At 40.1% G+C, this 24,930-nt stretch overlaps 1 protein-coding gene and 1 long non-coding RNA gene across 4 annotated transcripts in view; one reads left to right on the top strand and one right to left on the bottom strand.

The window, feature by feature from the left end:
- Positions 1 to 6,144, bottom strand: part of LOC116786713 — a 16,186-nt gene extending 10,042 nt beyond the window's left edge. For 2 of the 3 annotated variants that reach the window (XR_004357046.1, XR_004357052.1), the window contains exons 1-2: positions 5,734 to 5,893; positions 1,907 to 2,029 (exon numbers count right to left, since the gene is read on the bottom strand). This is a non-coding gene — a long non-coding RNA (uncharacterized LOC116786713). Of the gene's footprint in view, positions 1 to 1,906; positions 2,030 to 5,733; positions 5,894 to 6,106 lie in introns of those variants that run through there. The other variant, XR_004357051.1, reaches the window with a different exon arrangement.
- TSPAN13 (tetraspanin 13) lies at positions 6,132 to 24,930 on the top strand. Its single transcript, XM_032687602.1, has 6 exons — positions 6,132 to 6,308; positions 19,175 to 19,342; positions 20,381 to 20,461; positions 21,301 to 21,414; positions 21,725 to 21,835; positions 22,975 to 24,930. The coding sequence occupies exons 1-6, from the start codon at positions 6,246 to 6,248 to the stop codon at positions 23,047 to 23,049; spliced, it is 612 nt and encodes a 203-aa protein (XP_032543493.1). The 5' UTR covers positions 6,132 to 6,245; the 3' UTR covers positions 23,050 to 24,930.

Below are 24,930 nucleotides of genomic sequence, written 5' to 3'. Positions count from 1 at the left end.
AGCTTACATCAGAGCCTTGGTGCTCAAATTTCCTTTGTAACACCCAGTTTTTCTCCCCACCCATATGCTTCCACTGTACAAGGTCTTGCTCAAACCATCCTTTACTGTTCTGCTATGTACTTGTAAAGACTTTGGATTTCTGCTTCTTCAGATTTCTTGGAAGTCTCCCAGGGAATCACCTGGGAGGGCATTGGGCAGATGGTATCCATTTTCCCTTTAAACCAAAATCAAAGGGTGATGGTTTCCACCTGAATGTGATAAATAGGAAATCTTTGGGATGCAATGGTAATGAGAACTTCCAGCAGACATAACATAAAACCAATAAAACCTGCAATTAATCTGAAAACTATTTATTCTCCTGCTGCTTACACCCCACTGTTAGTCCACAAGCATTAACATGTCCTGTTAATCACAAAGTTATTGTCTTAACTTATATTTGCTGTTGAAATTTGCTGGGTTTATTTCAGACCTGAAGAACAGACGTGGCGATGGATCAGGTGCCAGCGTATTGCTCCGACCCACTTCCTGTGAAAGCAGAGTATGATACACACAGTCTTCCAGAGGCTACTTTCCCAGCAGTTATCCACCTCTCCAGAGAGACATGTGAGTGCCTTATACGTAACAGGACAAGTAAGTTTTGATTTGTCTGCAGGAAGCACTAGATCGCTTCACTTCCTGGATCTAGAATTCTGCCTTTTTCTCTTCCAGACTTCCCTAGAAACAGCCCGATTTCAGAACATTTCCAAATCCTAGTCTTGAACAGAAGAACTGGGCTTTAGGTCAAGCCTTTCACATATACTACTATTTGAAATATCATTATACTGGTATTTTCAGCCTCTAGTTGTTTCTTTAATACATTAGATGCAACAAACTCTCCTTATCCTAATCCTCTATAAGCTTAATTAAAAATGGATTATAATGTGCCAAAAAGTGATTCCTACAGTTAAGGACTTCAGAAATACCAACACCTAGCTCCTGAACCTATAAAATGAGTATTTGTCTCTTTGATTATTTTTAGCAGGCTGACCTCTGAAATATGCTTTCGTTTTAAAGGCCGTGTCCTGGGGATATTTTAGCTCTTTGTTTTGTTCTTTTGGGTTTTTTTCCCCCTCACCTGTCTGTAAACATTAGAGGGAAAAAACAAGCCTATATTTTGTCTGGCAAGTGCTACTCATGAGACAATCAAAAGACATGGGCATCAACTGAATTAACAAGTAGATGTGCTGTTGTTACACTCCGATATTATTTTCAACCACTGCATGGTAGATCTGGTGGAAATCATAAAGAAAGGCTTAAAATGCAAGACTGGAAATCTGGACACTCCATCCAGAGCAACAGTTTTGCACTTGCCTGTAACTGCTTTTGCTTGAATGAGTCTCTCTTCTAGGTAGTTTTCTAATAGAAGTTTAATTTCCCAGGCTTAATGCGGGAGCTTTATGCCATTTGGATTTTGGTCAGAAAGTCTGCCAAAGAACAGATTCATTATCTGTCTCTCCAAGAGCAAAGATGAACAAACTGTTATTTCCTTTGTAACCACTTGTTAGATTTATTAAATTGAACATGTGCTATGCCTTTGTGCTTTTGGAGGAGCTAATTTCTGACCTAGTTGTGGATTGCTCTAGCCACGGTACTTAAATGGCCTATTGTCCTGTCCTAATTTCCCTTTCTCAATCTACAATGCTCCACTGCACTAAAAAAAAAAAAAAAAAAAAAAGGCTAAACAATTTTGTACATTTTTTTCTTCTCTGCAGAGAAGTACCTCCAATCCAAACAACACAAGTTTATTCTGTATGCTTGACTTGTCTCTCCATCGTGTCTGGCTCGCAATGATCATCATGAAACACCACCACAACACCTTTGTATCAACCTGTAAGACAACAAAGATTAACCCAACAGCTACACTTACCCATGCTATTCCTCACTGCCTGGTGCCAGAAAGGGCTTCTTTAAGGTGGAGGATGGGATGGTACAAGCGCAACAGCAGTGCTGGGAACTGGTTTTGTTCCAGGAAGCAGGGAGGACGTCATGACTGCATGGAAACAACATGGCACAGCCAATTCATTACTAATACATCAGGAAATAACTGCGGTATATCCACAGGACATTTGTGCTGAATTAAAAAAAAAAAGACCTCGACTGTTACTGCAGATAACATTTCAAGTGTATGTTTTATTGACTCCGTATATTCAGTCATAGGTTACTGACAACTAAGGTGACTAACTGACATGACTCAATAACTGAGGCGGTTCAGGTGACTGAGATGACTCAGATTTCCCTGTTCAATGACACAAGAAATGACAGGACTTTGGTAACTCTACATCCATTGAGAGACACGGTTGATGACAACCAGCATTTTACTTCACAGACTTTGCTGACAGATTCTACAGTTGTCATCAAACTTCAGACATACTTAACTGGCCCAGGGACAGGAACATACTTTAATGGTCAACTGCAAAGGTAAGATAAGGCCTTTATTCACTCCAAGTTAAGCCAGCTGAAACCCTGCCCCTTTGTGCATATACACTATTCACCTCAAAACTAACATCTAAATATGTCAACTGTACACAATAAATACTACTCATAGAAACAACTGGCTTTTTTTAACCCTCTTTTCCCCCTCCCTGATTTTGATGTGCATGAGAGACTTCATACAAACAACAGGGAAAGAAAAATGACTTTGCAAAACAAAGAGTGAAATAAAATACTCAAAGTGCTGTCAACAACTCATTGTAAACCTGGGAAAAATAAAGCGATAAAAATCAATTTCTGCAAACAACGTTTCAATCACAGTTTCAGACATGCCATAATAGTAGAGAGAAAGAAAGGAGGTCACACACTCTTAATTTTAAGACAATGTATATATTTCAGGAGAATTTTGTATATATTTGAGCCTTTACATTTCAAGCTTGTGCCTCAGAAGTGATACAGACCGTAAGATTTCACACACATAATAATAACAGAAACCAGCAGCAATCATGGGGTCACAGGCTACAGAAACAGAAAAGATTTGCCTACAAGCTGAGTTTGCATTCACATTGTTTCAGCAGAAGGCCCCATGCAGAAAACCTCCTAAAACCAATGTGGCTCATGTGAGTTTACCGGGAAAAGAAGTGTAAACTACCCAAACGACTTCATTTGAAGCTTTTCTGACTTGTAAGAAGTGTGCCAGCACTGAGACCCAGTAACTCTATGTTTTCAATCCCCTTTCCCTTTGCAGGAGCGTTTACTTTTTGTACTGTCTTGTAAGTGCACATCAGCAGCATTACAAGTGCCCAGTGTACTCTCCCCCCCGCTGCGGTTTCCCATGAAAGAAAGACTAATTCACGCTGTTTGTAGCTCCTCCTGTTGCCAGCAGTGCCATTGAAACTCACCAAAGAAGGTCAGGAGAACAAAGACTGTGCAAGGAAGCAGAGAACAAGCATCAAAAAAGAAAGTGAGGGAAGAAAAGGAGAAGGCGTATTCTGCTCTTGGTTATGTCTGGCAGCTCTGAACTCATGTAACAGATGGGAGACACAAAAGCTGAGGAGAAAAACACTTAGAATCCTCACTTGGACCAGCTATTTAAATAACCTGAAAAAAAGAATTAAATAAACACTATCTATGTTTTCCCTACAAAGGGAGAAAGATTTCCTTCCAACTCCAGGAGACTCTTTCCATAACTAATAAATTATAATTAGCCATTTAAAAGAATTAAGCCAATTTAGTTCCAGCCAAAATACAAGCTAAGTACTGAAGTCTGATGTGGAATGGGAGCACAGATGTACTCCTAACCACTATCAGAAACTACAGCAGTCAGCACAGACAACTGCTGTATCAGCAAAAGTATTATTCTAAATCCAAATTTGTACCATAACTTGTAAACAAAATTGGAAGGGGGTGTGGGAGGGAGAAGTAGACCCCTGCTACATTCATTTGTCATAGCTCTATTTACTTAATTGGAGCCTTTGATTTGTTTATACCAGCTGAATTGTGCCCCAGAGTTTATGGTCAGAGGTGGGTATGAACCAAGTTGCATTAGACATGGATCGATGCCTACCTGAACATGAAATAGGAAACATGTAAGAGGTACTTCCCACCCAACAAAGGGCTGTAGGAGCTGGGTCCCTTAATAAGAAACACCAGCATTAATTAAAAAAGTGGAGATATATCTTTTAATAATTAACTGTGAAAGAGATCTCCTAAGACTAAGGGCAGCGGATGATAATATTGAATAATTCAGCACTATAACCAAAGGAACAATGGTACAGTAACTTTAGATGTGATCATTTGCAACAAAATCCAACAAAAACATTTGATATGCTGATGGCTTCTTGTGTTCAGGAACAGGTATACACTCAAGATAGTCTTTCCTATTGAGTAGACATCAAAGAACTTCTGAAACTGGTATCTTCAAAAAAATTAAAAACAGCCAGTAAAATTGCACTGAACCAAATGACTTCAGGTTTATGTTCTGCCAGATTTGGGCCCAAAAGATCAGAAGCATGGACCAGTAAAGGCAGTAGTTCCAGTCATTAAATCTGCATTTCCAATAGGCCAAATTAGCCACAACATCAAGTCAGTTTAATTATCAAGGTGAAAAAAAACCCCAACAAACCAACAGATTTTTAACTCCTCCTGTCACTTCACAAAACTCCAGCAGCAGGGATAGTCTGTGTCTGTCAAGTTTAGAAACAAACATACATAAAACTTCAGCAGCTGTTGAGCATTCAGATTTAATTTGTGGTCACAAATATGGGAGAATTTTAATTTGTTGCCTGTCTACCAGCTGAGAGGTAGATATACATCAGTAAAAAAATGAGTGTTTGCTATGGCATGAGAAAAAAAAGTGGGTTATATTTAATTGCAGAAGTCTGGCAAAACATCAAAGAGCATGGAAAAAACAATGTTTAAAATAAAAAAAGAAAAACAAAAGATCTGAATGGCAGACTAGGAAAGACAAAGCTGCTGTTCAACCACTCTCTGTCTCACTGCTGGCAAGGATTATTTGCCTGCTGGGGCTTCCCTTAGCAGATGAAGGCCAGCCAAATTACAGAAAACAAAATGCTTTTGGAATTTCCTCTTTGAACTGTTTTGATGACAAGTTCCTATTAAGAATTGCTGTGAATTTATCAGAAAGTAGATGCAGCTTCCTCTGCTTACTAGGAACTGACCATCCCAACTTCTTCTCTGACACCAAACCCTGATAAAGTAAAACTACTGTGCGATGTACCCCTACAGACATCCTGAGGGAGAAACACGTGTCTCCTTGTGAATCCCAGCAGAAAAGATAAGAAACCGTCTTGGACATTAATCCTGCAACACATGTCCATGTTGAAATAGCTGTCAGTTATTAAATTTATTGTAGCTATTATAAAGCATCATTCAGCAGAGCCCAGCCCGTGGTGACTGTGGAGACAGGATTTTGGAGAGTTCTAGCAAAGAGGGACACCACTCGAGCCTATTGAGAACAGCAGTAAGAATTAGGTACCGAATAGCAGGAAATTACTGATAGACGGGTTTGTAAAGTGAAATAATTGTAAGTGAAAATATTTAACCCTCAAATTAAGGAAATGTACAGATTTAAACATGTAATGAAGCACACTGAAAACACGACTTAGTAAAAAAAAGGTAAATAAAAAAATGTTAAAAATAGAAATAAGCAGACAGTGGTAGTGTTAGGTTGCTGGTTGGACTTCATGATCTTAAAGGTCTCTTACAACCCTGATGATTCTGTGATTAGCTGGTAAAACTAACAGCACTCCGAACACTTTCACGGCCTGCACAAGTAAATCCTTGGATGTCTCCTCGGGATTACACAGGCCATCGACTGTAGGTACGTGCCGCCCCGAGCGAGCCGCGAGGAACCGCCCGTGTCCTGCACAGAACGGTCCGACCCGCAGGCAGCGCACGCAGCTGTGGCCGCGGGGCAGGCGGCGCTGCGGGACCGGGGGCGCGGCGGGGCGGAGGGGGCGAGGCCCGGGCGTGTGTCGTCACAATAGCGGGGAACGTGGCGCGCTCCCGCCCCCGGGGACGCGCCGGGCCCACCCGGGATCGCGGAGCGGGATCGCGGCGCCGCCGGAGAGAGGCCGGCGGCGTGACGTCACCACCCACATTTGCATACATTTACCTTTGCGCCCGGCGGCGGCCAATCAACGGGCGCCGCTCACCTGCTACGGCCGCACCCGCGCGCGCCGGGGGCGGGGCTGCGGCCTCCTAGCGCTGCCGCGGAGCTGCGGGCGCTGAGCGGGGCCGGTGGTGGAGCCGCGATGGCGTGCGGGGGTTTCGCCTGCTCCAAGAACTGCCTTTGCGCCCTCAACCTGCTCTACACGGTGCGTGCCCGCCGCTCTCCGCCGGGCCGGGCCGGGCCGGGCCGGCGGGGACTCCCTCGCTCCGCCGCTGGGTGGGGAGGGGAGGCTCGCCGCGCTTCTCCCGGCGGGCCGGGGCTGTGGGGCTGGGGGCGTTCCGGGGCGCGGCCGCCGCTCGGTCGCGGCCTTCGTCTCGGGACGATGGGATGGAATGGGATGGGGGTGGTGTGTGTGAGGAGATGACAGCGCTTAGGCCGAGCTTTGTCACCTCGCGGACGTGGCTTCTCAGGATCAAAATCCAGGGCGGTCCGGGAGCGCTGCCCGCCCGGGGCGGCGGGGGGGGTGTCTCATCTCCCGGAAAGAGCGGCCCCAGGGCCCGGCCCGCCCGTGCCCTTTTTCTCCATCTGGAAAGGGCGCTGCAGCAATCCAGGCGTGAGGCAGAGAAGGGTTTGTTTTGTTATTCCTCAGCCGGGGAGCAGCGCCGACATAAGTGCAGCTCGGTTAGTCACAAGGCCCCGAGCCCCCCCCCGCCACCCCCCCGCTGTCCCCTGGGATGGACCTGGGAGCAACAAAGTCCGACTGCTTTGGGTGGTGGGAACATACGTGAGAGGGAGGGAAAAAGTCGTATGTTAAACTGAAATAACTGACCCGCTGAGGAGCTCCAGACAGGTGCCTGGTTTTATTCCAGCATGTTGGAGGACCTGTTTTCGACAGAGAATAATAAAATCTCCAATTGTGGTATAGCTGGGGTTTTTTTTCCCCTCACTATCTATTTTTAAATGACACAGAAATAGGAAGAAACAGGAGTAAGTGTAATGGCTTCCTCTCACAGCACATCTGGAGAGGTAGTATGTCCTCTAAAGTTTCAAGTTAACAACTGTGCTTGGGGATGACTTTCAGCAGACTGAGACTGGGGCCAGCCGGTGCTTGTGGGCCGTTCTGTCGGTGCTTTTCCAAAAGCACTGCCTGACCTCGACTGAAGGCAAGAGGGGAGAACAAACAGGTCTAATGCCATTCATCAGAACAAACAAAACAGCTGGTGTTTACTAGACCTGATGGTGATCCCCAGGATGAAGCATGAATGGATGTAGAAGTGCCTGTGCTGAAGCCATAGCTAGCTGTTGTTATATTCTTTGGTGTATGAGATGACCCTCCCCTTTCCTCAGGAAAGAGCAAAACAGAAACCTTTATGTAGGAGAGGCTGCACTACTGCTTGTCCTCTTTCCTTAAAGGAGCTTGTAGAGTGGAATATGTCCCTGAATAAGCATGCTTAGGCAGGCCAGCCTACCCACTGTAAAAGTCAACTGGAATCCCTGTGATACTTTCTGTTGCCCATGCTACCCCAGCCAGAATGAAGGTGAGCAGATAGGCATGGTGTTGTTTGGTATCTGTAGCTGAAGGTAAGTTCAGGGTGTGTATACTGTCATGTTTGCAGCTGAGTTAGAATCATAGAATAGCCCAGATTGAAAGGGACCCTGATCATCGTGATCAACTTTTTGTGGGGTTTTCCAGTCCCAAAGGGTGGGAATTGGGATTGTCCCATCCCAATTTCACTTTTTGGTAAACAAGAGGCTAATGCAAGACTTCCTTTGTTATTATTGTTGTTATTCCTTGAGCGACAGAAGAGTGAGAGAAATCTTGATCTTTCTCATATAATAAGTGCACGAATCTCATTGTACTGTCCTATGCACAGCAGGTGTTTTTGTTGAAAGACTCCATCACTTAATTCCTACAGCCATATATTAACCAGGTGTCAGGAGTCTGCCAGGTCTTCTGGGTATATTTGGCCTCAGCAAGGGTGGGTTGATCTTTCGGACCTCTGTAGTTCTGTCTGTGATACCTGTACAATGCACCTGTGATCTCAATCTTGCTCTGATGAGTAGAATTTACTTTTGTGGGTTTCACTTGGTATTCTGCCATTTGACCTGTGCAGGACATATATTTTTACTGAAGAGAAGGAATGACTTCTTTGAATGATAGTTACTAGAATATCCAGTTGTTATTGCTAGGCTTGTTTATAAGTTACAGACAAGTTAAAGGACTAACACTTTTAAATTCAGAGTTGCAGAAATAATATTTAAGGTGCTTACTTGGCCTGGTGGGTTGATCTAGTAAAATGTGTGGGCTTCTCTGTTCCTTGGTTAGACAGAAACCCGAAAATACAAGACTTGGGTTACAACAGCACACCGAATCATGGGCTTATTTTCTCTCAGCTGGAAAAAAAAAATATGAAAGGCAATCAGATCAATAACTTCATCATCTTTTTAAACAATGTTAATTCACTAATAAGTGGTGAGAAGGGAGTAGTGGGGGTAAGAAGGGATAGGTAACGCTTCTTAAATGTTTTTGTAGCCAACACTAATGTCTGTATAACATGCTTGGAATGAATTAAACCTCAGAACTGTATATTGGGGGTTACGGCTTACATTTTACTTTTCTTTAAAACACCCCTAGGATAGGATGGTTTTTTTTCTTTTTTTTCTTTTTTTAAGTGCTGTCTTGTTTTACTTTTTATAGTAGTACATCAGGAAAAATATTTGTCCTGGCAGTAATAAGTTACTGGTTTAAGGCAAGAAACCAGAAACCCAGTAACCTTATTGCTCACTTAATGTTTTTTTCAGATGTTACTTCGCTGATGACTTTTGGTTCTTCTCTGGATTAAGTTAATGTCCTTAAGCCCTGATTCTATTTTTAAATTTATTTTATATTCTGGCATTATACTGGGCCTTGCTGACTTCAGTATGGTTCCTTATGGGTAGAGGAAGAGTAAAGAAAAATAATTGAGCCTGTTTATTGACTCTGTGCATATAATGACATATATTGCTGGAATAAAGCCTTACATGGAAGAACTGTCTGCAAGGACCTTTAAAATAATAGTTTTGGGTATCTGAGCAATTTTGTCTTTATTTATTCGGTCATATCTACATTTCTCATCAAATGGAAAATCTATACAAATTGCTAAAAATGCCTGTCTGCAAAATTAATCCAAATTCAAGGATGTATTTACAGCTAAAGACTTCTAATCTTCCAGGTACGAGAACTCTAGATGCTCACTTTAAGTAGATATTTGCTCACTTTAACCAGACAAGGATTTCAGGACAGTGTTCCTTCCAAGGAAGTCTTCAGTAATTGTGTTTAAGTGTGAACAGTTAATATCCAATTTCAAATCAGATTTTCAGAGAGGAAAGGGAAATTCCCAAGTCCTATCTAGCAGTGAAAGATCGAAGTGGTAGGTGGGCCACAAGATTAAATATTTAAATATATATTAAAAAAATACAGTTCATTTGAATGTTGTGTGCTAGTTTTGTCACCCAAGCAACTACTTAATTTTTGCTGCAGCACCAAACATGAAATGTTTGTTGTCAGTATGTAAACATCTCATATTTGTTTTGATGAGCAGGCTTTCAGTTTTTCTTATACCTAGAGCAGCCACTTGATTTAAAGTAAAATGTGTGGTACCTTTACCATTAGAATACCATTTTTATTAGCACAAAGCTCATCCCCCAAAAGCATCCACATTTCCTCTTAGTGCTAGAAAGTAACTTATCAAAGTAATTTTCTTTTTATATTACTTTGCTCTCTGAAACTTTTTTACTTGCCTATTAAGTGTCCTGGTTTTTGCATCCATTGTCAAAGCATTGTGCTTGAAAGTTTGGTTTTTTTCTTTTTTTTTCCCCCCGTCACTGCTTCTGGTTCTCTGGGTGCTGTAATTAGTGAAAGTGCATTTGTACCTTCTGCCCTCTTTATCAAAATTGCTTTACTGGTATTATGAGAATATGCAAACATGAGTACAGAAATTCTCAGATTGTCACACAACGTGTGCTTGGCATCATAGACTTTTTTTGGGTTGGAAGGGACCTTAAAAACCATGTAGATCCAATCCCCCTGCCATAGGCAGGAACCTTCCACTAGACCAGGTTATTGAAGGCTCCAGCCAACCTGGTCTTGAAGATGTTAATAGAGTTTTATTCATAGGGTTTTTTGTAATGTTTGTCTTACATGCAGAGTTCCTAATGCAGAGGAGTGACCATGTTATATCTTCCATGCAAATCTGTCTGCTCCATCTTTTTGCAGCATAGGGGAAACTTGGTGTTAAGAGGGAGGGTGAACATCTGAATTTTCCTGGGGAAAGAAAGTGTGGCTGTCTTCTGTGCTATCTGATAATTCCTGACTAATGTAGTGGCTACATGGAGCCAGGTACAGGCAGCCAGGAATAAGAGAAACACAGTTCTTGCCTCACGTGGCAATTTCTTTCACAGTGGTAAGTGGATCTGTGATCTCTGAGTGCAATTCTGTTTTGGTTTGTGTAAGTTTGCTTTTGGCTGTAAGAAGTAAATAGGCTGCTGTTTGCTCTGTCTGACAGTCTGCAGTCAGCATTTAGGAGTGCAGCATCAAGAGTTGGCCCCAGCACCAGCCAGTGCTGTGCAGGTCTAGCTCAGCATCATGACTGGATGCTCAGCAAATGGGACAGGGTTGCTTTGGAGCCATTTCTGTTGCTCTCAAGGACGGGTTGAAGGTGGCAGTATAAGCTGTGCTATCTAGCCTGGACATGTAAATAAAACAGTGGTACAGAAGCTGCCAGGTATTTGGCAAGGAAGGTTGATGGTTTTTGTTTTCCTTGGCATTTTGGAAAGGTCTCTATGCTCACGCTTGAGAACGCATAAGAGTACAGCAAAATTACAAATACATATTGGGAAATGTTTTGCCAGTGCTTGGGAATCCCCTCAGCTATACCATGTGTCATCTTATAGCCAAAGGACGACAGTTTGTGATGGCATCTCAGAATCGAGTCATGTGCTGAGTCTGTAGACCCAGGAGTGGGTTTTGGTTTCTCACTTGTCTTGCACACAGTGCACAGTAGCATTTAGAGCTATGAAGGCAGACTGTCCTTAGGGAAGGAACAGGAGAATGACAGGGCACAGAGAAGGAGGCAATATGGAGCATGGTATGGTTTGATACTGCTGATCTTTTCAGCCGAGTGGTGCAGATGATAGACACCTTAAAACCAGTGCAGGTATTGAAAAGCCCTTTGAGTGCCCTATAGTAGCCTTGTAGTACATCATTAGTTGTGTTCTTTGTAGTGTTGTTTTTGTGTTGAGGAGATATATGTATGGAAGAAGGATCTATGGGATCACCAGACTTTGTGAAAACATTTTGCAGCCTCTTAAAAAAACAATGAACAAATACGAAAACACAAGTAAACGTTTTAGGAGACAGTTGTTCCTGTTACTTAGTGAAAAGCTTTCGTTTCCACAGACCAGGGAATATTAAACAGTTAAATTTCACTGACATTATAGCATGAAAGTAGTTACATGGCCAATAACATAACTCTTTACTAGGCCTGAAACTGAAAGAACAGGCTTTTGTGATAAGAGTCAGGAATGCTGCCTTTCACATAAATTTCTTTTTCACACCGTGTCTCAAGGTTGTTCAGTAACCAGACTGCTGGTCACTCTTCCTTTAAGTAAGTCATGTAGTAGATTTTGCTTTCTGTTAGCAACCCTTTGGAGATACCAAAGTTTTCCTTTTCCTTACAATAGAGCTGAAGAAATACTGTAAGGAGATAAAATTGCTTACAGGTTAAGTAGCTTACAGCTGTGATAGAAACCATTTTAACTTAGTCTTAACTTGCTAAAGATACACCACCATATACTGTTGTTTTCCTGTTGTTTTAATGTGATGTTTTTAGATGAAGAAGTGCAGGGAAACAGAATTGTCTTCTCTGTTCTCTTATTGATTCTCTATGGCTGTGCAGAAACAGCCAAGTTGAAGGGGAGAGTGGTAGAAACAGCTCTACTTTTTCAATATTTATGCCATTTGAGGTTTAAACTTTAAAGCTTCCTTAAAAGAAGTGAAATATGAACTTACATGTTCATATGGAGAGGGAGGTTAGGGAGGATGTATTTCATCATCTGTGTAATCTTTCTGCTTTTAGTTCCTGTTCCATATCCAGCCTAACAGCTATTCTGTAAATATTTCCATTGTTGGTACCAGTATAAATGCTATCTAATCTCATTACCTGGGAATGGTGAGTCAGTATTTCATGAAATTTAAATTCTGAAATGCAGTTTTTACCTCCTTGGACTGAGGCTGTAAGAAAGCAGTGGGAACATGAACTTCTGCCTATGACTTCCTTCCTAGCCAGCAGTCCAAGCTTGTTGAAATATCAAAAAGTTGCCAGTTAGTCAAAACAGCAGATTTTCTGGTGGCTTACTGTTGTGGGAAGGAGGAAGCGGTTTTAGCATTTGAATTGTTTCTCAATGGCATTGTCTGGAGAAATCATGTGTTGATATCTTGGTTTCTTTTTGTAATTTAGACTGTAAGCTTGTACATAAGTATACAAAGGGCATGTGTGAAGAGAAATACATTTTTTCTAGGAGTGAGGAAACGAGCAGCTATGTGCACAAGTGAACTTGAAGAGTATAGCAAATTAGGAGATTTATTAGATTTGTTGTTATTTTTGAAACATCTCTGAAGTTCAAATGTTTGTATATGTCTGTATTATTAAAAAAAAAAAAAGGAAATCCCCTAAAGTGGAGTCTGCTCCATTCCTCTCATCTTGAACTTACAGTCCTTAAAATCTTCCCTGTACAGATAGTGACATGGTAGTAACATTTTGTCTAATGACAATATGCTTGATTTTCTTTTTTTTTTTTGACTCCAAGGAAGAAATACTCTTGTCTCATGTGGAAAACTACTGATCTTCACTTAGGATTTGTGCTACCTATAGGTTTGTTCTGGTAAAGCATTTTCTTATTTCAAATTTATGAGTTTATATGGATGTGTTTGCCTGTATTTGCATGTGTGCTTTTTAAATAAGGTTGCTAGGGTTTATATTGATGAAGGAGATAGTACATAGTAAATGAGGATGTTAAATTTTTAAAATACTGTCACCCCTCCACATGCATATGCTTTCCATGGCTCTGTACTGCTTTTCTGGTTTGTGGACAGTATGTTCTGTAGCATCGTCCTGTACACAAATTACTCCAGTTTGAGATTATTATAAATTCTTTTGCTCTTAATACCTGTTGGTTTTCTATGTGAATGTGCCTTAAGTGAATATGACCTTTTAAATCACTTCTGAGAACAAGACTTGTAGCTGTGTTTTTGAAGGTGTGTAAGTACTTCTGGAGAATCATTCATTACTCTTTTAGTGAGAGACTTCCTTTCATTGTAAGAAGGTGCTTTGTTGATACAGGATTTAGGAGCTATGTAGTGAGCTAGAAGGTACAGAACAGTCCTTTGTCAGAGCTAAATCCATCTCTTATCTGCCTGTTGAAACTTTGATTTTTGATGTGGAGAGTGGCAGAGTCTCTGTGTGGAAAAGCTGGCTGTGATGTGTGGGAGTGTTGGTTGGAAGGGACTTTTGAGGCTTATCAGTCCAGGCTTCTGCTCAGAGCAGGTTTATGAATAACAGTCTTGCCAGCTGTGGCATAGTCTGTGGAATCTTGTAAACCTCTTAGAGCACAGATTATCAGCTTTCTGAGTGAGGCACCAAACCACCTTGCAAATGTTTCTGATGTCCAGTCTGAACTTCCTAAGCTGTTACTTGTGATACCCAGAAGAGTTTGCCTCCATGGTTTTTGTAGTGTGCCTGCAGCTTCAGTTACTGTTTGATTATCCCTAGGCTGCCTCTTTGTCAGGCTGAAGAAACCCAGCTCCATCACCTACTTCTCATCCTCAAAGCTCCAGGCCATTTTCTTGACTTTTACCAGGCTCTCAAATTTCTTTTCAACTTGGGAGGCTTGAAATAGAACACAGTATTTGAGCTTCAGTCTCACTAGCATTGGGTTTCCTTTGATTGCATTCCTTGGCTTTCCCTGTTTGCAGTTAGAGCTGACTCTTGGCTTGTACTCAGCAACCAGTTTGATCTCCAGATCTATCTCAGTGAGGCTGTTGTTCAACCAGTCTGATCCCAGGCTCCACTGAAGCACCCCAGGAGCAGAATTTTGCACTTCATGAGATTCTTGTTGGCTTATTCCTTGAGTTTATCAAGGTCCCTCTGAGTTGTCAATCACTCTTCCTTTTTTAGTATCATCCACAAATTTTCTTAGGATTCATTTTGTCTTATACTCAGGTTGTTGATGAAGATACTGTATAATATTGGTCACAGTATCAGCCCTTGTGGTGCTTCTTACCCTCTACCAACTGGATGCTGAACCATTGATTATTGCTCTTTGAGCTTGGCAGTCCCTGTTGCCATCCAGGCCATTTCTCCAACCCATGCCTTTTCCACTTAGTAGTGAGACTCCTGTGGGAAACTGGATCAGCCCTGATCACTAAAAACTGGACTGTGATTTCATTTATTTCTGGTAGATATATCAAACAAATATTTGAAGTGTTTGTAACCAAAGCTAGCTTTATGTTTGTAAATTCTTATAGGTAAAACAGAGTTTCACATGTACTTCAGTCTTCCAAAGATGAGACTGATTACTTTGAGGGACTTCTGGCACTGTGAAATGCGGTCTCAGTAAAAATGTGACATTTAAAAGCTCCATAGAGAGTCCTTTTTTCCTTATTTAGTGGAAATATATGACCTTTTTGTATGTAGGTAAAGCTTGTACGTTTAGAATGTACATTACATTCGTAGCTAGGCTTCACAAACAATGATTTGGGAAGGGCTCTACCCACATTTGTTACAAGCACACTGGTGGCTAAAAAGGCCAGTGGGAGATAGACAAGTCCAGTTGCAAAAGGCACAGCAGAAAGACTCCTTAGGTGGTATCATCAGCAAGACACGATTTTTCCTGCATTGTCTTTTCTCCTCGAGAGTGACCCTGCGTGCATTCTCAAAAGCATCAGCAGCGTTATAGATGGTGTGTCTCCAGGCCTCCTGACTGGAGGCCAGAGTAGACCAGTGATGATGATCAATGTGGCCAAGGCTGAGATGTTGTTTCAGGGAGTCCTTGTATCTTCTCTTCAGGGCTCCTCTCTTGCAGCAGCCAGTGGCAAGTTCACCACAGAGCACAATCTTAGGGAGGCAGTGGTCCTTCATCCTTGAGATGTGCCCTGCCCAACACAGCTGTGTTCTCAGCAACATGGCCTCAATACTTGTAACTGCTGCCTGTTCTAGAACAGATGTATTGGTCACATAATCTGACCAGTGGATGTTTAGGATTGTGCAGAGACAGCGTTGATGGAAGCATTCTAGGAGACGCAGGTGGTGGCGGTAGATGACCCATGATTCGGACCCATATAAAAGAGTAGACAGCACAATGACTCTGTAAACACTGATCTTTGTGCTTTTCTTCAGGTGTTTATTTCGCCAAACTCTTTTATGAAGCTTTCCAAAGGCACTGTATGCCTTTGCTAACCTGTTGTCTATCTCTCTCTCAATCTTACCATCTGAGGAGATGAGGCTGCCTAGGTAATTAAACTGCTGGACTGATTTGAGCTCTGATTGGCCAGTGGTGATATGGGGATGATGGAAGACTTCCTGATGTGCAAGTTGATAGAAAACTTCTGTCTTCTTTAAGCTGACTTCCAGCCCAAAATTAGTAGTTAGGGTCTCTTTGTTTCACATATGTTTTACTGTGAAGTCTTAGCAGCTTCACTTTTAGAAATACTGCATTTAAATCCTTTTGTGTCAAAACACTGGAATATGCACTGTTGAATAGTCATTTCTAGTGGCTAAACAGTGTCTAATGCTATGAGCCTTGCATTGTTTTACAGACTTGTAAAACTTGTGCTCAAAACAGCTTAAGACATTTTTCCTGTTTGTAGTTGTGTGCGTTTACTTTAGTTTTTCACCTTATGGCATTATAAAACTATATCTAGAGTTATTGCTCAACAATCATATAGTCCATTCCAAACCTGATAAGAGAGCAACCATAATTTCATCTTTCAGTCAACACATGGAGGAGTCAGGAACTTAATATTGAATCCGTTTCTGGAATGGTTTGTAAACCTGCAGTCTCCATTTCAGTTTTGAAACGCAGAGTCAATTTTCCACGATTTCAAGTGGCAAAACAATAATGTAACCAATAATGGTTTTGATCCATATCATGGATCTGCCTAACTGGATACAGCATTTTCATATAGTTTCAACCAGGGACCAGTAGCACAGGTCTGTGATCACACTGAATTTCCAGATGTTTTAAGAAATTGGACTACTTTGTGAAGTGAAAGAAGAAAAAATACAGACTTGGTGTTATGGAGGTAGCACTTGAAAAGGAGACTGATGGCTCTACAACTTTAATGTGATCCAAAGGAAAACTAAACTATTTTATGTTACTTTATTTTTCAAAGCCATTTAACTGATTCCTGAATATTTGGGGTTCAATAATGTGTTTAAAAAACAGAGATGCTTTTTTTTCCACTTGAAACCCAGAGCTGGTCTCAATTCTGTATGTGACTGTTCCTTCCAGGAAAGCTTTTTGTGCCAGGGGGTCATGGTAATAACTTCTAGTGTCATATGACTAATTTCATGCACATATCATCAGATTAATGTAAGAAGAGATGAGTAACAGCAGCAAGAAGGAACTGGTACCCTGCAGTTCAGGCGCTGCGTTTATCCAGTAGGTGTTATAGGCACAGATTTTGTCTCTTCTTTTAATTCCAGTATTTTAAGAATAAAACTAGTTTAATCTAATTGTTTTGGACCTCTTATCAGATGAGCAAAGAACTGAACAAATACATGTTTTGGTATCCTGGAGATAAATTGGTCAAAAGTAAAGGTTTACATTCAGCTCAGTCAGAAAAGTAGTGGTGAAAATCATTAGGAACAAAGTTTCATCTGGTCTTTGTGAAATAAACTGAAATTTGACATTGCCTTTGAGGTTTTTTTTATAACAGTTTGAAGAGCTGTGTAGTGGCAGTGCAAGTTCAGTGCTTAGAAGTTGATGCTCAGAGCATGGGATGTCAGTCAGCATTTTTTGATTTGAAGTTGGGTTATGGAATTTCTTTTGTTGCTTGCTTGTTTTTGGTGCTTACGTGGAAAAATAAATCTTGCCAGTGAAATGAGACAATGAAATAAAGTGGATGGGCATAGATGGGAACAGGCAGGTCTTGCATATAACTGTCTGCTTAGCAAGGCTAATTCTTCATGTACTAACATCAGAAAGTTTATAGCCTTGTGCAAAATGGATTCAGAAAATTTATGTGTGTCAGAGTTGAGATGCTTTTTTTTGGGTTTTTTCTGCCTCCTCTGTAATTTTGATTCATGACACTTTGGCCTGTTGTTTTGGTTCTAAATAAACATGGTAATTAAGGCATTTTGTTTAAGAGAAACAAATGTGAAATAATCCCAAAACTCTGCTAGTATTGAACAATTCCTTTGAATTTTTTTTTGTCTCTTCATGTATTACGAGAAGTGTAGGTATGACAAATATCCTACTTTTGTTCTTGCAGACCCTTTAATTTCTTGTGTGGATTACTGGCATTTGGTAAAAGTTTTTTGAGATGTGCTGCTGTGCGAACACACAAAAATCCCCACCTCTGTGTTTTGATCTTGATGAGCATCTCAGCTTGTTTTACTAGCTTTCCTCATGTTATCTTAGATTTCTGTGTTTCAAAAGCAGCATTGCATACTTCAGTCTTCTAAAATGTAGTTAAACTGAAAAATATGTGGATGTATTTGGCATTAAAACCAACAAAAAAGCCCAGCTGTAGGGTAAGTATACTGAAATAATAAATTGGAAATTGCCTTTTTTTTTTTTTTTAATCCCCTCCCCCACCTCTAGGTAAGCAGTAAAATGTCATGAGATATGCCTTGTTTGAATAGAAACCAGTGAGCAGGTACGAGTGCTTGCTCTACATCTGTTATCAAATAAAGCCAAGTAGTTGGACTAAACTAAGCACTTACTGTTTTATTTTTTGGGGTTTTGGGGTTTTTTTAAATAATTATACAACTTCTGGATATTTTTTATGAGGTCAGAGTTCCAAAAAGTTAAAACTTGCATATTGAATTGATGTCATTTAACAGACAGTGTAGTGAGTGATGTGTTACACGTAGGTCTCTTTCAAACCAGAGAATGTATCGGACATCTGGGTTGGCTTTGTCTGCTGCCTCATTCCTGCTGTACCTCATTACAGATTTCTCTTCAGCTTTTCATCTCGGATTTTTTTTTTTTTTTTTTGCTTCTGTGCTTTTTGGCATGGAAACAGGAAAGGCTGGAGCTTCCTGCCCATATAAACAATAAATCCCAGTGAACTAACAGCAACCAATTATGCCTGCCTTCCCTGAATACCATCTTTAGAAGGAAGGAAACACCATAAGTATTTTGGGTGTTGAAATAGGATGGGGTTAATAGTAGAACTGTTTTCCTGAAGAAATATGTAGCAGAGACAGGGCACCTTTATTATTTTACTGCATGAAGTTCTTGAGATTCAGATCTAAAAAGTATTTTTGTGTGACCGTGATAACTGTTGTGTTATATCATGAACTGTGTGAGAACTTCCCCAATTAATTAATACAGCTGTATACCTGAGTACAGTTAGTTTTGGCAAAGAGTGCTTTTTTACGCATTCGGAGCTGTGAAGCTGTATATTCCATTTTCTTTAAATACACTGCCTTAGTTTCACAAAACATCTGGAATTTTCATTCTCATTCAACAAAGCCGATGATTTTTAGCTTATTTGTCAGTTATAATCTCGGTTAGTGTCTCTAGTCAGTCACAGATAGTGCAACATGGCTTGACTTGTAGGTAGATTAAATTGTTACAGTCCCACATCAACAGTATTGAAGAATATGTGTGCCTTAAAACATCTGGAACTGAAATTACCTCTGCAATGAGGTGGAAGATTGGTTTGTTTAGAGTTGTGCTGCTTCTCTTTGCACTGGAAAGAAACATTGTACCTTTCTACTAACAACTTTAATGTAGAAAATTGTATCTGTGTATAGGAGCCTCTTTTAATAGGCAGACTAACTTTGTGTTTTCTCTTCCCTCCAGCTGGTGAGCCTGCTGCTGATTGGAATTGCGGCATGGGGAATCGGCTTTGGCCTCATTTCTAGTTTCCGAGTTGTAGGAGTGGTAATTGCTGTAGGAGTCTTCCTCTTCTTTATTGCCTTAGTTGGATTGATCGGTGCGGTGAAACATCATCAAGTATTGCTGTTCTTTGTATCCTTCTGATGCATTGCATTCATTGCAGCTTGGTTCAAGCCATGTAAACGACCTGCTCAGTCAGCTGAGACTGCTGGGGAACGTGCTTCAGAAACAGAACAGAAATTCACAATCTTACTTTGGTCAAGTACAGTCTAAATTAGACTTCCTTCCTGTTTAAATTTATTTCAGCTTACTTTTTTCCTCCCTTTTCTGTGCTCTGAAGATAGCATTCACATATTGTAATTTTTTGACAGCTTTTTATGGTGGCTTACATTGTCACAGGTGCCTCTTACTGTGTGCTCAGTCCTACACAGAGCTAAAGTATGTGAACTGTTAATGTTTAATGTTTGCGGTCTGTGAAAGAGTACTGACCTCCATTTTACAGACAGCTTAATTGTGTGAGGTAAGTATCTGCCTCTGAGCACAGCAACCAAATTGTGAAGGTGATCCCCAGCTTTCAAAGTGTGATCTTTAATGTCAAAGTTTGTTCTTTTTGTTTGATATTGTTTTCAGATGCAATAGTACAAAAGTGTGTGAGGCTGTGTTCCAAGAGCAACTCTTAGCTTTTTTTTTTTTTTTTAAATCTAGGCTGAAGTTATTTTTTGTAATTAATTACAAGATTATGTAATTGAAAAGAAATGTTCTGAATATGCAACACCCAGAAAAATATTTTCTTTACTACTTTATTTAAGTGAAATATTTTGAAATGACAACATGATTCTCTAAAACTGGAGGAATTGGCTGTAGATTCTCCTCTCAAAGCTCCTCTTATTAACCTCTCTGCTGATGTTTTCTTGCTAGGCAAGAAATATCTAACCTGGCAATACCAGCTATGTGTAGTAGTAGCCAAAAAGAGACAATATATGGTAATTGAGTTCTGGGAACATTTTTTAGGTCATCTTTTCCACATCCAGCCAGAATTTGCTTCGATAGTTTTTTTGTGTCAAAAGACTTACCGAGCGAAATACTGAATACCATTAGGTGTATATGTTATAAAAGCAAAATTAATTTTTCAAACTCTGACAAGAGTATATCCTTAACTACTGTTTCCAGTACATGATTATTCTTCTGCTAGTCTTTATTGTCCAGTTTTCTGTCTCCTGTGCCTGTTTGGCACTAAACAAGGACCAGCAGGTAAGAAAGTGTCTTGATTTCTCAGTTTATCTATAGCATAATACTATAAATACATATGTACACAGGCACACATCTTTGTATATAGTCTTTTGCAAAATGGGGAGAGTGCATTTGAAGAAAATCAGCATTATCCTGTTACTTAAGACTAGACTTTGGTCAGTGCTTGGCTCTGGTACCTAGAAAGAAATACATCTGGGTCCTAAAATGACTTTCAGACGTTGTGGTTTTTTTTTTAAAATTGATTTAATTTTAAGCTTCTTTTCTAGGTTTATGGTCACAGGTATAGCAGCACGGTATCTTGAATATATCATGTGTTCAGCAATTTAAGATAAGCTAATGAAATCTACAGTAATTATAATGAAAAGGTGATAAAGCCCCTGAATTCTTCTTGTGTAACTGAAAAGGTTGTAACTGCATTAGGAACAGAGGTGACCCTTATGTATGAGAGTAAAACAGTCTTCCATGTGGTATGAGACTTAATTCTTACTGCATAAGAGGTGGGCAAAGGTACAGTGACTTTTACATGTAAGCACACTTTTTGTTTAAAGTCTGAGCAGTCCCAGTTAAATTCATTGCATGTCTCATTACTAGTGCTCTTGTTGGGTTTAGGAAAAACAAAGAAAGAAAATTAATTATACCCATGGATGTGCTGCTGTTAGGTGCTGTTATTTCATTAGCTACACAGGCTGTTTGGGCACTCAGGTAATTTTTTAGTATATTATCCTGTTAAGCATCAATATCTGAAGGTTTTAGTTAGAGCATTATCAGCTTGGCCTCATATTGGTTTGCAGTGCAGAACAGTTCAACTAATATAATGTGTATTTGCTTATGCCTTCTAGAGTGAACTGCTAGAGGTGGGATGGAATAACACCAACAGTGCAAGAACAGATATTGAGAGAAATCTGAATTGTTGTGGATTTAGAGCTTTTCATCTGAATGAAACCTGTGCAGCTGTAAGTTCTTCAAGTGTGAAAAAACATAACATTTTCATACTGTGTTCAAAAATTTACAACTGTTTTCATAGTTACAGACAGCAGCCTTTTAACAAATGTATAAAATAGTTGTTATAGTGATACTGAGCTCTTCTTAACTTACTGGAAAGACAATCACAGAGCACCCTGCAAAGGTTGCTTGCTTTTTGGGAGCCTTTTAAAACTGTTAGAGTTTGTCCATGGCTAGCAGTCTCTTCTAGAGCAAACTAGATGCTGTCAGTCAATGAAGGGTCATCAGAAAATGGAGTGAAATTCTCTGTATCTGCTACAGGATTGTTTTAGAGCTCGCCAGTGTAAACCATGTGCACCGATAATAGAGGAATATTCTGGAATGGTGCTGAGATTTGTTGGAGGCATAGGACTTTTCTTCAGTTTCACAGAGGTGAGTAGGAGGTTAGAAAATGGAGTGCTTTTCCCTGACTTTTAAGACTTTGTTTTGTGAAACACTTAATTTTAGGGGGTTTATTACGGGAAATTTCAGTCCTATCTCAGGAGTCAAATAATTAATTAGGTCAAATTTTTCAAGGCTATCAGCTCTCTTAAGTCTGCCAAAAGGAAGGTTTGTCTTTTTTCAGCACTAGATATTCTTGCAACTCTGTTATTTAGGCAACAAACGGCAATGTTCAAATGTGGTGCTGTAAAGTTTTAAGTTTTTCAGAAAGTTAGTTATTCAGGCTTACTGTTTTCCAGCAGTAATAAAAAGAGTGCCATTGCTTTATTTATCTTGTTCCCTCTTCTTCCCACCTACTCCCCTCTCACCCAGGCACACAGTCTTTGAGGATTTTTGTTTTTGGTGCCACCTGTAGTGCAAAGATAGAGTTGCAGGATGAGTGAATTGAAAAAGCAGGTTAAAATAAAAAAGGTCCTTGATTCTTTCCTTTAGTACCATGATGATACATAACTTGCTTTATTGATTAGTGTATAAAAATCCTCAGTGGATGTCTTTTGTGACCCCATAGTAGAGCATGTGAAAATACTCCTCCTATTGTGCAGTTTTTAGAAGGTTTGTAGATACTACAGCAACCAGAGAGATACAGCAACTTATACAGAATCACTCTGATATCAGCCTTCAGTTTCCCTCCTAAAAAAAGTGAAGCTGCTGAGAAGGAGGGATGTGGTCGGGGGAATGTCAAGATTTGAAAATACATGAGAAAAATAACTTCAGTTAAGTGGTAACTGTAAAATGAAACAGTTTGAAGGATTTGTTTATCACTATACTAAAAACAGATTTGTGAATACTGATCATTTGGAGAAGGGGAAGAATAATTTAACTCTAGACATAACTATAGGTAATATTTTGTATTGCATTGTGGATACAGTGTTGGCTTTTTTGTTTTGTTGTTATCTCTGTTGCCATGAATGAATTTTTTTCTGAGAAGGTGCATTCTTGTTTCTAACTGAGAAAGCTAGTTTAGCAGCAGTAAAATATCCTAAACTTGTGTTTAAAACAAATTTTGTAAAACTGATAGAAGATGAGGTGGAGACCCTCTGCTTAATGATATCTTTGGTTTTTATTTTCAGATTCTGGGAGTTTGGCTGACTTATAGATACAGGAACCAAAAGGATCCCCGTGCAAACCCTAGTGCATTTCTTTGATAAGCTTATAAAGGACTGAATCTTCTCTCTGCACCCTCTACTTAAAAATACTGATTCTCCATAGTTTGATATTTCTCCATAATAGGAATTCTACATGTACCCAAAATAAAATTTAATTTCCATAAGAAATGTGTAGTTTTCATATTTAATTTCCACTTTTTTCTTCTAAGAATCTCTATCTTAAAGTAGATGGGTGCATTCAGTAGCTGGGCAGAGTTTAACTGCTGGTTAAGTAACTCTCTTGAGACTTTGTTAATTGATACAGTGAACTCTAAACAGTGAGTTTTATAGCACTACTGGCTTATCTGGTGTCAAAAAAAACCCAGAAGTATTTTCTGCTGTATTCACTGATTACAAAAATTCACATGCATTCTCATTAAAATGATAAAAATGTATGGTGGATGGTTGGGTATGATTTGCCTAGGTTTTAGGATGAACTCTAGTAAACTTTTTTGTCTCCATTTTCCTGTTAAGGTAAAAGTAGAAGCTAAAGATGTTATTTTCTGTAGTGCACATACATGTATGTTAATGACTACTGTAGTCTTCACCCTTCCCCTTCCCTGTTTGTTTAGGCTTTCTGTAGCTTTAGAATTTTGTTGAAAATAAAAAATAATTTTAATGGATATTGTCACTACGAGAACAATGAATGAAGAAAACCAGGAGAATGTAATCTGCAGCTGATTAACTTGAAACTTTTTTTTCTTTGACAAGTGAATGAAGTCTGGTATTTGCACAATCAATGTTGGAATCAATGTCTGTCATCTCTGATGTAAGAAACTTGATGTCTGGAAAGTTGTTGTACAGTTACTTTTTTTGGATGGTGTAAAATTATTGTTGTAATAACTCAGCAGTGTATATTTCTCTGTCATCCAGATAACAGTCTTGATTTCATGAGAGATTGAATGATGTGTAAAAAAGAAAGAACAAACAAACAAAGATGGTTTCCAGTAGTTTGTTTTCTAATAACAAAGAAAAGAATTCAAGTTAGAACAGTATGTTATCCATGTAGTAAGTATTGTCTGAGGTGAAGGAAAGTATGGTCCCTCTTCCTGGCTGTACCAGAAGTGTTGCATCAGCTGGAAACAGCAGACATCTAAGCACCTGAGTTGCATAATGTTCCATTTGTTTCTAATCACACTGAACTGCAGAGCTGTGCTCCACTTTCATTTAGTTGCTGCTTCTGGTGTGGTAGGCAGCTGCTGTAGCCTGATAGACGGCTCTGCAGGAAGAAGAGGGGAAGACTATTATGGACCTCTGCCAAGGAATACAGCACCTGAGTGGGATGGAAAGGAAATCAATGAAGGTTCTCATAGTCTCCCTTTACTAGGGGGATGCCTCCTTATCCTGCAGAGGAGGCAAAAATTTTCAGACTTTCCCAGGCTGTGTGCTCCTGAAGAAGGGATTATCTCTGAGGTTTTGAAGGGGGAGAGCGGAACCTGAATGCAGAGGGATGTCAGGAACTTGCTAGAACTGCTGCTCTTCAGGTGTAGCTGGTTCAATATCCGTGGTCAGCGCCACCTCCTGGTGCTGCTCTGAGTTCCTGCTGTGCCTGTCCAGCTGTTATTTGGCTTGAGCACATACTTGCACTTTCAGGGTAAGAGCTCTTGTGCTGAAAGACCTTAAGAACCTTTAGACTTACATTACACTTCAGTAAGTGTATGCAGCGCTTTCCCACCCCCTGCTGTTACTGTCCTTTTTAAACAATTAGCTGTTCTCAGTATATGTCAAGAGGACAGTGATGGTCTTGTGGCTGTCTTTAGGAACAGTTCATTTTCCTGGTCGAGACAGGCTGTGTATTTTGTACACTGCAGTAAAAAATTCAAGGAAGAGTCATAGGGAGAGAGTTAATGAAAATTAAAATAATACCATATTGCTGCTTCA

The sequence above is a fragment of the Chiroxiphia lanceolata genome, chromosome 1 (assembly GCF_009829145.1).
Source record: "Chiroxiphia lanceolata isolate bChiLan1 chromosome 1, bChiLan1.pri, whole genome shotgun sequence".
NCBI classification, from domain to species: domain Eukaryota; kingdom Metazoa; phylum Chordata; class Aves; order Passeriformes; family Pipridae; genus Chiroxiphia; species Chiroxiphia lanceolata.
The sequence above is the reverse complement of the archived record's forward strand: the minus strand, read 5'-3'. Positions and strand labels throughout refer to the sequence as shown.

What these genes read in the sequence shown, in the direction of transcription:
- TSPAN13 (XM_032687602.1), top strand. Translation starts at nt 6,246, where the DNA reads ATGGCGTGCGGGGGTTTCGCCTGCTCCAAGAACTGCCTTTGCGCCCTC. An exon ending in CACTAAACAAGGACCAGCAG is followed by an intron (nt 20,462 to 21,300) that starts GTAAGAAAGTGT and finishes TATGCCTTCTAG; the next exon opens with AGTGAACTGCTAGAGGTGGG. An exon ending in TGAATGAAACCTGTGCAGCT is followed by an intron (nt 21,415 to 21,724) that starts GTAAGTTCTTCA and finishes TATCTGCTACAG; the next exon opens with GATTGTTTTAGAGCTCGCCA.